This window comes from Microcebus murinus, chromosome 16, assembly GCF_040939455.1.
Source record: "Microcebus murinus isolate Inina chromosome 16, M.murinus_Inina_mat1.0, whole genome shotgun sequence".
NCBI lineage: Eukaryota > Metazoa > Chordata > Mammalia > Primates > Cheirogaleidae > Microcebus > Microcebus murinus.
In genome coordinates this window covers 58,658,331-58,671,328 of record NC_134119.1, presented here as the reverse complement: position 1 = coordinate 58,671,328, position 12,998 = coordinate 58,658,331, and the positions used below count along the sequence as shown (strand labels likewise).

The window sequence follows — 12,998 nt, the reverse complement described above, 5'->3', positions numbered from 1 at the left end:
TTTTATGGGAGTTTTCTTTCTGTTTAAAGATACTTTATCTAATATATATTTCTTTAAAACTTATAATTACTATTCTTTATAAAATATTTTAATTTTAGCATTGCTGTGTAGTGTACTCTGCTATATTGTCACTGTACTGCTTTAACTCTTTCAATTATATACAGAGTACACATACAGTACTCATATACAGTAAACACTCAGTGCAGTAAACACTTATATACAGTAAACAGTACTATGAACACACAGTCCATGCTGTACAGTACAGTTATGCACGTAAAGATAGCCTAGAAAAAAATCAAAATTCTGTTTTTGATGGATCTACAAGTAATGGGGCAGTACATTATGTGGTTATATTTCTTGAGTTTAGCTTGCCCTAAAAAGACTAAGGGAGAAGTTGGTGGAATTTATTCTGCAGAAGAAGACGACATTTATGAGGGTGGCATGTCAACATCTGGCAGTTCTACCACAGGAATTTGACTCTCACCACTTGTAGACAGTGTCAGCAATTTTCCCTCCCAAACTGGCAGCTTAAAAGATTGTAACCCTTGTCTGCTTGGCTTTCACCTCAAATCTTTTAAGTGTCCTAGCATAAGGGATGCAACGGAGGTTAAAGATTTAAATTTGAGGCTGCATTCAAGCATAGGGTCACATTCTTTCATGTCACTGAAATTTTTTCCCAGGCAGAATTCCATTCTGATATTTTGGCTGCTGTGGGAGAGGCAATTCTTGGGGTCTCAGGCTGATTTTTATCACCAACCTTATCATCTCTAACTTCGATACCTTGTTTAATCATCTCACCTAGGTCTTTGTTGGTGGGTTCTGGAGCCTTTTCTGCCAGAGTTTCTTCCACATCTTCATGTTGTTGAAGGCTTTTTCACTTATTTGCCATGTGGTATGCATTGTGTGTTTCACACTATTCTTTATATTTTCTGTCACTCTTTTGAAACCTAAACTTTTCAAGCAGTTCAGCTTGTCAATTATTTTTCCAACAATTATTGACAGTGACCTGCTTGATACTATCCCAGGCTGTGCCAACACAATCAATTAACATTGCAAATAGTGGCTGACTTTCAGCAGTCCATCATAGTGGTTTCCTTGTTTGTGTTGAGAGCCTCACAGGCCTTGCTATGAAGGTCTCTCATGTTGTATATCTTGAAATCTTCTCAGTATACTTTGGTTGAGAGATTGGATGACAGATGTAGTATTTGGGAGCATGAAAAGATGTCTAGGTTGGGGTAGGAATTTTCAGGTTCTTTACAAGAATAAGCTGGAGTATTATCCAAAATTAATAAAAACTTGAAGGCAAGGATTTTACGTTGGAGAGAACATTCAACTTCTTGGATGAAGCAGTTGTGAGACCAATCCCAGGATATTTCTGAAGTCACTCATGCTTTTTTGTCCACTTACAATGGACTGGCATGTGGTTCAGGTTTTTCCCCTTTAAGTTCTCGCAGGTTTTGTACATCATTCATGGTTTGCACTTAAAGTCACCATTGGTATTGATGCACAGTAACAAAGTTGCATGGTCTTTGAGTGATTTAAAGTCAGGGACTTTTGAGGCCATTTGTATGATGTAGGTTCTTTTTTTTTTTTTTTTTTTTTTTTCAGTAAAACAAGCCAGTCTCATAAAACCTGATTTTTCACACAACTCTTCCTGTATAACACTTAGGTATGTAAATTCTTCTGTAGTCTTCTAATCTGCAGAACCTGCATTACCTGCAAGTTTAACATCTTGGGAAAAAACTTGAACAAAAGGAGGCTTCCTGGTCTTGATGGAGCCTTCATAATATCTTTAGCCAAATTTAGTATCTAAATTTGCCAGTATGTCCCTCAATTGGCGAGCTGTAGGAGAACCTTTCTCCCCCTCTTGCCAAGTCAGAGCTGGCCAGAAGTGGAATCTTGGAGCATTCTAGGAGGGCTAGATCTACTACTTAGGGCAAGAAGCCTGGGTGGTCCCTGAAAGAGATAACACAAAGCAGCTCAGAGCAGCATGCAGGGATACCAACAGGACTGTAAACCTTCCTAGATGGTAGGACATCCACTTAGTAAGCTGAGCAGTTGAGAATCATCTTCTAAGTCCCCTCTTACCCATGACTAGACTATCCTGTTCCTGATGCAATTTTTTTTTTTTTTTTTTTTTTGGTCTTTCATGAGGTGGTCAGTCAGGTGTAGGCACAAGGGGGGGCATTGGAGAGGCTCAAAAAAAAAAAAAAACCATAGTTTATTATACTTATGGGTCCTAGAGACACAGTCACTACATGCCATGAGGGAGTCACAGGGAGGTGAGTGCCACGGGAGTGGGCTCAACCAAGCAGGTGGGGAGAGAGATTGGAGACCTATAGGCAAGTGCCTGTATGGGCGTCAGGATGGAGTACATAAGCAAAGGCTTGAGAGAATTTTATTGGTGCATTTGAATGTCACTAGGTCACAGGGGAACCTGTAGCAGGGGCCAGCCTTATCACACTGGTGCACTTGGTTCCCTGGCTGGGTGCTCACAGCCTATTTGGGGGGATGTTTAGGCAGCAGGAAAATACCAAATTTAGTAAAATATACAATTCCATTTTATCTTCTTTTATTGACTTACTAGCTTTGAGTTAGTGGCTGATTTAGAGTTTATGGTATGCATCCTGGGTTGGCAAACTTTCTCTAATGGACCAAATAGTAAATATTTTAGTCCAAGAGGCAAAATAAAGGATATTATGCCAGGACATATATAACAAGAAAACAAATTTCCACATATTTTTAATTCTTAAAATTCATAGTATAATAACATAATATAGGTGTGCCAATGCAATTAATAGAATTCTTTTTGGAGGTCCTATCATTTCACTTAACTGGAGATGAAAGTTAGTGTTTCTTATGTTAAGAAGACACATATTACAGTAAATTAATGGTTTCAAAATTGGTAGGCATACTGGAAAAACAATGGGGACATTTCTGGACTATGGATTTCAAGGTAAACTTCCATAACTGATCCAGGGATGGAGAAGTGACTACTGCCATTACCAATGATTCTGCCAGTAGTAATACCTGAAACTCAAAGACACAGAACCTGAAACTAGACACTGGAATATGGAGTTCAGCTTGCAAGAAAGTATGAGAGAACTAGACTGTCTGCCTTACCTTCAAGACCTAGCACACACCACACAAACACACACACGTTCAGGCACATATGCACACAGCTACATAAGGAGTCTTCATCAGAGAACTGGTACTCATTGTTTAGGATTCAGATTAAAAACCATGTCAACAACTAAGCTTGCTTTGTTCTCTCAGTATGGTTTTTCTTGGTTATGGCCTCACAGCACTTGTAAAGATTATTTCATATTTATTTGCTTTCTCTCATCAGATATAATCTCTGTCGGAAAAAAGTCACATTGGTTTTATTAATTATTACAATGGTTATCAAATTGTTTTCTGGATAAACAGCATTAGTGTCACCTGAGAACATGTGAAAAATGCATTCTTGGCTTTACCTCAAACAAACTCAAACAGAAACTCTGGGGTTGGGGCTTAGCAGTCGGTATCTTAACAAGCCCTCCTAGCGATTCCAACATACCACTATAGATGACAACTACTAGATTATTATATCCCAGCATTGTGTAATACACGAGTGATGCTCCATACATTTTCTTGAAATGTGTTTAATTAAGCCCGCTGGAAACAGACTCTGAATTGTCCTCACAAGAAAAATGGCACAAAGACCAGGCTAGGTTTGCTAGTCTCCCAGTAAAGGCTATATGGTAATGCTGATCTTAATTTTTCAAGCATTAATGACAATTTTTACAAGAAAGAATCACAATGAAAGAGTTCATTATATACAAAATGATTTTATTTAGAAACCAAAAATTTATTAACATCATTTTACGTCTTTTGCAGCTTTAATTTTCAACATTATAAGACTGACTAGATCCTCTGGATGACTACATACCTTCACATGCCCATTAGCTAAAAATAATTTCTATGTAGGACTAGAGTAAAATTGCAAGCTACTGTTATAAGGAATGCATATTTATTTATAATATGCTTGCTTGCTCTTCTATAGAACTACTTATACAAATAGCATCACTGCAAGATTTACACATAATTCCTGTATCCTTCAGGTTGTTCTACCAATAATCTTCTGATGTCTGGCAAAGTAAGAACTCTTAATGAACACTCTGTTACATTTCTTACTGCAGATTTCTCTGCAATTTGAATTATTTGATATAGAATAAGGGATTTACTTGGAACTGAAGAACTTCCCACAATTTCTAATTTTTCTATATTCATACAGCTTCTTTCCTGTCGTAGTTTGTGAGAGATTCCTATTGCCTACAGTCTTTCCCGTATTTGCTCCATGCACAGGGGTTGTTGGGTTTTTTTCTAGTGTGAATATTCTTATGTCAATTAAGGGATAATACTGACAAAGGCTCCCCAACATTTATTGTCTTCATATGGTTATTCTAGAGTAGGAACTCTGATAGCCAAAAAGGTTTGCATCAATGCTAAAGATCTTCCCATATTCACCACATTCCTAAGACTTTTCTATAGTATAAATTTTCTGATGTTGAATAAGGGAGGAACTATGGCTCAAGTTTATTATGAAAAATACTGCTTCATATAGTTTCTCTCCTGTATGCTTTCTAACATGTATAGTGATTCATATGGACCAAAGACTTTTCCACACTTACTGCACTACTGGGTTTCTCTACATTATGTATTCTTTGATGGGCAGTAAGATTTGAGCCTTTGCTAAAAGCTTTCCCACATTCATTACATTTATATGGCTTTTCTCCAGTATGAATTCTCTGATGTACAGTAAGGTTTGAACTACAGCTGAATGTCTTCCCACATTTAACACATTCATAAGGTTTCTCTCCAGTATGAATTCTGTGATGTTGAAGCAAGGATGACCTGTGACTGAAGGCTTTCCCACATATACTACATTCATAAGGTTTTAATCTAATGTGATTTCTCAAATGCATATTCAGTGATTCAGGCTGGTTGAAGGATTTCCTGCATTTCTGACATTCAAAGGGTTTTTCTTCAGTATGAATACTCTGATGTTGAATAAGAAATGAGAGGCTACTAAAGACTTTCAGACATTTGTTACATTCATATTGTTTCTCTATAGTGTGAATTCTTTGATGTCGAGTAAGGTGTGAGCTACAGCAAAAAGCTTTCCCACATTCACTACATTCATAAGGTTTCTCCCCAGTATGAATTTTCTGATGGTGAATGAGAGATGACCTATGAATGAAAGCCTTCCCACATATACGACACTCATAGAGTTTTTCTTGAGTATGAATTCTTAGATGTTCAATGAGATGTGAAACACGACTAAAAGACTTTCCACAGTTCATACATTCATAGGGTTTCTCCCCAGTGTGAGTGCTTTGATGATTAGTAAGTGATGAAACATGGCTAAATGCCTTCCCACATTCAAAACATTTGTACGGTTTCTCTCCACTATGGCTTATCTGATGTCGAGTAAGGGATGAGCCATGGCTAAAAGTCTTCCCACATTCACGACATTTATATGGTTTCTCTCCTGTATGAATTCTCCAGTGGCGATTAAGGATTGATTGTTTGCCAAAGGCCTTCCCACATTCACTGCATGCATAGATTTTCTCTCTATTGTAAGTCTGGTGAAGGGCAAGAGATTTGTTCTGACTGAAGGCTGCCCCACTTTCATCAGAATTCAAAAGTTTCTTCTCGCCATTGATTTTATCATTTTTTATAACTGACTTTTTTGGTAAGCTCTTCTTCAATACATCATATTTACATGATTTCCCTTCAGAAATTCTCTGTGGTTCAGAAACAGTAGACTTTAAATGGAAGATGCTTCTAAATGTGTTGTATTTGTAAACACTTTCCCCAGTGGAGCTTTCCCTAAAGGTGAAGGTCACAGGTCTGAAATGTTCTTCTTGACTTCCATGCTTCTCCTCCAACTTCTCTATGTATTCTGAATCCTTATTAAAATTTAGAAATTCATAACTTTGCTTTACAGTTTTTTCTGTTATCACTGTTTGAGGTGAATCTTCATCATAAATGTCCTTTATTGATAATTCCTTGTTTTCCCATCTTGATTCCCAATCTGAAATATATCAAGACAGCATAGTACTGATTTTGTTTTTGTTTTTGTTTTTTTTACTTCTTGAAAAGAAACTTCTATGGTGGAAATAAAATTGGATAAGAAATAAGCCCCCAGAAAGCACATGGCTCTGACAACCCTTATATTCCAATGATTATTGAACAATGTTCAAGCAGAGCACAGAGACAGGAACATAGCATGATAAGGGAAATGGGTAAAATATAGACAATCGTGTGAAAAAAATGAAGCTATCAGAAAGAAAATATGGAAGGCATTGTGAATTCTAAGCCATTATTTTGTGCCTATACTCATGTGAAAGACATTTTGTCCCACAGTCTTCTTCTCCAACCTTCAATTAATCTCAATTTGCTATCAGATCAATGTGCTTAAAACGCAGAATTGATACTACTACTTTAAACAGTTACGATAACTAAAAATCTAAATGCTCATTATGGCTCAGAAAGATTTAGCTTTCTGCGTTTATGTAGATCAGTGTGAAATTTTATGGTCATTCACTGGACATTAGAAAATATTTCTAGAATTAGTCCAATACGTTCCTTATTTCCTGTAACTTACGTTCATATTTCATCTATTAAACTTAGCTTTAGAGAAAGTGATTTTTCCATCTAACTGACAGCTTTTCTGAGCCTAAAACCATCAGTATGTTTTTCCTTTAGTAGACTTCAGAAAAAATAATTTGCCTTATTTTGTCTTGAATAAAGTAAAATTTAAATTATTATGATTCCAACTTTGATTAGATGACATAAAAAATACAAATAATAATTTGTTATTTTTTTTCTTTTCTTTTTTTACACATAGCACACCACAATAGCAAATAATAATTTGAGATGAAGGAATGATTGTTTTGAAATCTAAGCTAAATATCCCTAAATTTTGTTTATATTTGGGATCTCTGAAGACAGTATCCCTAAAATGCCTCTATACTCACTACAAGCATCTTTAACAAAGACCTCCTTTGCCTGATTCACCATAACTCACCTGCAAACATACCTTTTGACGGTTTTTTCTCCACTATCCAGGGCTCTTTTCCATCCTCCAATAAAGTGATCACATACGGCTTAGTAATGGAAAGACCTGCTTATGGGAAGAATATAGAACTTGTTTAGGTTGAGGTCCTCAAGGATGAGAGGCCATCACGAGAGGGACCAAAGTAAGGGTTGAAGGATGTTCACTGAAATGGAACGATAAGCTTCAGGGAGGGCACAAAAGAGTGTACATTTCCTTAGGAACCCAGTATAGAAATTCAGCCATTTACTTAGGAGGATCTCCAGAAATTCAGAGGGGCAAAATAAAGGAGCAGAAGGGCAGGCATCCTTACCTAGAGAGACCAGGTTCTCATAATTCTGGACCATCACTTCCTTGTATAAATCCCTCTGTGCAGAATCTAGCCATCTCCATTCTTCATGAGAGAAGTCTATAGCCACATCGCTAAATGTCACCTGAAACAACAAATATATGTAAGCTCAATCATAGCCCAGGCCTCTGTCATTGTACAACCAGTAAAATTACTCTGGAAGAAATGGGACAATTTTCAGGAGTTGTGACAATGATCAGGAATTGGATCTCAGATAACAACTGGATAATTATGTGCTTGGCATTGTTATATAATACAGACAAGAGACAAATATTAATATAAGAGCTTTGCTTCAGGAGAGTTGATTTTGTCAAAGGGACAAAATTATATAGAATTATACAATTTTTAAAAAATCAGCATTCAACACTTGACAGCATATAGTCAAGTATTTAGTTATGTCTTTTATAACTGTAAGTGCTAGGTAAGTAATAAAAAAATGAGGCTAAGCCGGCACAGTAGCTCACGCCCATAATCCTAGCACTCTGGAAGGCCGAGGCAGGAGGATCACTCAAGATCAAGAGTTTAAAACCAGCCTGAGCAAGAGTGAGACCCTGTCTCTACTAAAAATAGAAAGAAATTAATTGGCCAACTAAAAATATATAGAAAAAATTAGCCAAATATGGTGGCACATGTCTGTAGTCCAGCTACTCGGGAGGCTGAGGCAGGAGGATGGCTTGCGCCCAGGAGTTTGAGGTTGCTGTGAGCTAGGCTGAAGCCATGGCACTCTAGCCTGGGCAACAGAGTGAGATTCTGTCTCAAAAAAAAAAAAAAAAAAAAAAAAACTACATGAACCTGAAAGGACAGGGAAAGGTTTTACACTTACAGGTTTTCTCAGGGAAATACTTTAAGAAAATAGGGTTGGGGGATTCTTTCCCTTTTGGCACCAGGGATAATTCTGTTTTTTAAACCTTTATTTAAACTTATCCAACCATTAGGGTTATGCAAGCCTGATCAAAGGACCTGAAAATTTTTTTATCTTTTCCTACCTTCCACAATGACTTTTAAAGATTAGATTTTATGAATCTTACTTGATAAACCAAATGAAAAATTCAGTGCTATAAAAATACATAAAACACAAAACACCATATTTTATTCTGTAAATGCAAAGATATTTCTTATTTTGTTTTGAACACATATTAATGAATGTCACTGTATTAATGGCTTAAATTTCATCAATACTCTTTTTATTTAGAGCAAGGTTTCTCAATCTTCACACTATTGACATTTTGACCTGGAAAATTCTTTGTTGCTGGGAGCTGTCCTGTGCACTGTAGGATGTTGAGCAGCATCTCTGGCCTCTACCTACTAGATGCCAGAAACAGCATCCCACCCTTACCACGACTGTAACAACCAAAAACCCAAAATGCCTCTAGACATTACCAAATGTCCCAGTGGGTAGGGTCAAAGCTGACAAAATTGCCTCTGTTTGAGAACTACCACTTTAGAAAATTTGTGTAGTTCTTTGAAAGATCCTTTTAGGCCTCTCTACCTTCGCACAAGGTGTTTCCTCAGTTCCATATAACTTCATTTCCACCTCTTCCTCTCTGGTCCTGCTGGACACCCAAACCCACCTCCAGCCTTATTTCCCCAGGAATGCTTCTTCCTTCTCCTTCAATTGCCTGGGCAGACTATGGTGCTCACTCGTCTTTGTCCCCAAAAGAACTCAGAATATCTGTCCTAGTACTTACTTTATTTCTTATGCTTTCTCACTTTTCTGCCAGTCCTGCACTACTCAATACAAATTAGCCACTAGCTAATTTGGCTATATAAATTTAAATTAATTAAAATGTAAAATGATACAATTAAATAAAATTGAATATTCAATTCGTTGGTTGCTCTAGCCATAGGTCGAGTACTCACTAGTCACGTGGGGCTGGTGGCTACTATATTGGCTACGTATAAAACATTTCCACCAAAGTAGAAAGTTCTCTTAGACAATACCACACTAAATCATGAAGTCCTGTGTGTCAGTGTACACCCAAATCCATGAATATTTCTTCCTATTAGTAGAGGAATCAATGAGTGATTTTGGCATTAGTTCATTTTGGCTTTTACTTTTTAAAAACATAGTTTTTTGAATTCTACTTATCTAATTTTCCCAAGAAAATAGACTCTGCCCAACATGCACATCTGCTACTCATGTCCTCTCTTGTGCAGGCCTCACTTTTTAGCCCATGGTTCTGCTCCATCATTTTTTCACCATTCATTTTATTCACTCAACAGTTATTTATAGGCATCTGTTTTGTACCAGGTACCACGCTGGGTACCGAAGATATAACAGTCAACAAAAAAAGAAAATATATTCCTCCCACCAGGAGGAGACAGACAATGAGCACATGCATATACTAAACAGAGTACATCAGATAGTGAGTGGTAAGTGCTATGCAGAACAACAACACAGTGATGGAAGAGTGGAAGTAACAGGCAAGGGAAGGTGACTGTAATTTTAAATAGGTGTTGAGGGAAGATCTGGGGAGAAAGTAACCACAGAGCAAAGTTGTGAAGGAGGTAGGAATGACAGGAATTTATATAACAACAGGATTACTGTGACAGCTCTACTGAGAACAGACTGAAGTGCATCAGGGGCAGATGCTGGGAATCCAGCTAGGAGGCTACTGCAATGATCCAGGTGGCCTGGAGTGGGGTGACAGTGGTGGTGGCAGTGATAGGGAAACTAATGGTCAGATTCTGTACATGTTCTGTATATATTTCAGATCTACTGGCTGGGCACAGTGGCTCATGCCTGTAATCCTAGCACACTCTGGGAGGCCGAGGCAGGCGGATTGCTTGAGGTCAGGAGTTCGAAACCAGCCTGAGCAAGAGTGAGACCCTGTCTCTACTATAAATAGAAATAAATTAATTGGCCAACTAATACATATAGAAAAAATTAGCCGGGCATGATGGCACATGCCTGTAGTCCCAGCTACTCGGGAGGCTGAGGCAGCCGGATTGCTTGAGCCCAGGAGTTTGAGGTTGCTGTGAGCTAGGCTGATGCCACAGCACTCACTCTAGCCTGGGCAACAAAGCGAGACTCTGTCTCAAAAAAAAAAAAAAAAAAAAAAAGAGGCCGGGCTCGGTGGCTCACGCCTGTAATCCTAGCTCTCTGGGAGGCCGAGGCGGGCGGATCGTTTGAGTTCAGGAGTTCGAAACCAACCTGAGCAAGAGCCAGACCCCGTCTCTACTATAAATAGAAAGAAATCAATTGGCCAACTAATATATATACAAAAAAATTAGCCGGGCATGGTGGCGCATGCCTGTAGTCCCAGCTACTCAAGAGGCTGAGGCAGCAGGATCGCTTGAGCCCAGGAGTTTGAGGTTGCTGTGAGCTAGGCTGATGCCACGGCACGCACTCTAGCCTGGGCAACAAAGTGAGACTGTCTCAAAAAAAATAAAAAAAAAAAAGAAAGAAAGAAAAAATCTATTGATAACGTTGAGTATCTGAATGTGAGTTTAAAGTGACAAGGAAGAATCAAGGACAACTCCAAACATCTCTTGACTTGAGCAACTGGAAGGATTGAGACCACACGATAACAGCTTTTACAACCATAAAGCAAATAACCTAAAATTCCAAACTTGCACTTTGGGCTGTAATAAAAAAATTTTGGCTCAAGACTCTAGAAAGCCTTCTAGCAGAAAACTACAGAAAAGAGGAGCACTGAGTGAGGACAGTACTTTGGGGCTTTCCTGTGGGCTCCATCCTTTCCTATAATGAAAGGAACCATAGATCCAGTCCCATTTAGGATTTTCTTAGGTGGGAAGAGACAGGAGAAGCAAAGCAAACTCAAAGAATCCTTATAAGAAAGCGTTTCAGGAAGATCTGGGGACAAGCCGACTTACCTGAGACATTACTTTGCGATTTCCAATAGTCAACACAGTCCTCTCTCCAAGCTCTTGTTATATAGATTGGCAGTGTCCTGAGAAAGCATAGTAAGGACAAAAAAAAGCAGCCATGAAAAATCAAGCTTATCTTGCAGCTCTGTGACACACCATAATGGAAAAGCACACTAGTAATCTGGGTTCCAACCCTTCCCTTTCAATCGACAGGGTGTATCTTGGCACGCAGCAACTAACTGTTTACCAGGTGCCACCCGCAAGGAAAATCAACTCTTCTGTGCATGAAAGAGACTCACAAAACAACAGTAATAATTTTAAACATCAGCTTGTTCACTCTTCACCACTATGTGTGGTAGGCATTCACATTATCCCAGATTACTTTTTTCTTTTTTTGAGACAGAGTCTCAGTCTGTTGCCCGGGCTAGAGTGAGTGCCGTGGCGTCAGCCTAGCTCACAGCAACCTCAAACTCCTGGGCTCAAGCGATCCTCCTGCCTCAGCCTCCCAAATAGCTTGGACTAGAGGCACGCGCCACCATGCCCGGCTAATTTTTTTTCCTATGTATTTTTAGTTGGCCCATTAATTTCTTTCTATTTTTAGTAGAGACAGGCCTCTCGCTCTTGCTCAGGCTGGTTTTCGAACTCCTGACCTTGAGCAATCCTCCGGACTCGGCCTCCCAGAGTGCTAGGGTTACAGGCCTGAGCCACCGCGGCCGGCCCTCAGATTACTGTTTAAAATGATGACAAAACTGGAATTCGGAGACACTGAAACCATTTGTGCAACGCTGGGTCCGTTTCGCGGCTAGAAGGCAAAAACAATCGCACGCGGCGTTTGCTCTGGGCAACAACGAGCACACTGGCCCGCCCTGCTCTCACGGCGGCTCTGAGGGGGAGCGCGTCCTTGCTCCTCCCTCACGGAGCGGGACGCGGAGGCCCAGAGGAGCCCAGGCCGGGGCCCGCGGCCGCCCCCGGGGACCCTCACCCGGCGGCCCTCCCCGGCGCAGAGGCCGGGCGTCCCGGGACGGCTCCTCCGCGTACCTGACGCGCTGGGCGCCGCTGGGCGCACGCCGGCTGCCGCCCTCCCGGAACTACACAGCGCGGAGTCCCCCTGGAGCGCAGGAGCCCGCCCAGGCCCGAGGCGCCGGCGACACGAGCCACGAGCGACGGCCGCGCCGCAGCGACATTCCCCAGACGCCTCCGCCTCGGGGGCCGAAGTTAACGGGCCCCGGGAACGGTCGCCTCAGAAAGGCCACGCTTCCCAGGAGTCTCCGCGGCTGCGTGCACTCGGCGCCCAGCGAGAGACACGGCCCCGGCTTTCTAGAACTTCATACCCGCTGCAGCTGCGGTGGGGCGGGGAAGGGGAGCGTCGAGAGTGCACGGTCGTCTTCCGGTGAGCTATACGTCCCAGGACCAAGGGCAGCCCGCTATTTGCACTGTGAGAAAAACTGGCGCCCTGGCCGCAAAACTACACTTCCCAGAAGACTGTGCGGGCTGCAACAAGGTCTTCCGGGTCATCCGTGAGCGCACTGATTCGTGCTCCTCCCGGGACGTGGGCAGCCTTGCTGGTATCGTGCCGTGCAAAAGCTGGCCTTTGCAAGGGAGGGTGTGCTCTCATCCCAACCCTGTCACCACGCTATGCCCGGTGGCTGGACTGGCACAACTATAGTACGCCAAGCAGGGACTTTTCCTGGAAACTCATGCGGACACGTCCAATCT

At 40.8% G+C, this 12,998-nt stretch overlaps 1 protein-coding gene across 4 annotated transcripts; it reads right to left on the bottom strand.

Moving 5' to 3' along the window:
* Positions 1-1,578: 1,578 nt before the first annotated feature.
* Positions 1,579-12,848, bottom strand: ZNF181 (zinc finger protein 181). 4 transcript variants are annotated; one of them, XM_012775090.3, is made up of 5 exons: positions 12,321-12,848; positions 11,289-11,365; positions 7,416-7,536; positions 7,076-7,174; positions 1,579-6,079 (listed from the first exon to the last, which is right to left on the bottom strand). In XM_012775090.3, the coding sequence occupies exons 2-5, from the start codon at positions 11,295-11,297 to the stop codon at positions 4,626-4,628; spliced, it is 1,683 nt and encodes a 560-aa protein (XP_012630544.2). In that variant the 5' UTR covers positions 11,298-11,365; positions 12,321-12,848; the 3' UTR covers positions 1,579-4,625. The 4 variants fall into 4 exon arrangements, with proteins under 4 accessions (XP_012630544.2, XP_075849107.1, XP_075849106.1 ...); XM_075992992.1 differs by having other exon boundaries at positions 7,088-7,174; XM_075992991.1 differs by having other exon boundaries at positions 7,076-7,171.
* Positions 12,849-12,998: the final 150 nt, after the last annotated feature.

Excerpts from the sequence above, each read along its gene's own strand:
- ZNF181 (XM_012775090.3), bottom strand. Across the intron at positions 7,175-7,415 it reads TGAGAACCTGGTCTCTCTAG|CAGGTCTTTCCATTACTAAG; the intron begins GTAAGGATGCCT and ends TCTTCCCATAAG. Across the intron at positions 6,080-7,075 it reads GTCAAAAGGTATGTTTGCAG|ATTGGGAATCAAGATGGGAA; the intron begins GTGAGTTATGGT and ends GATATATTTCAG.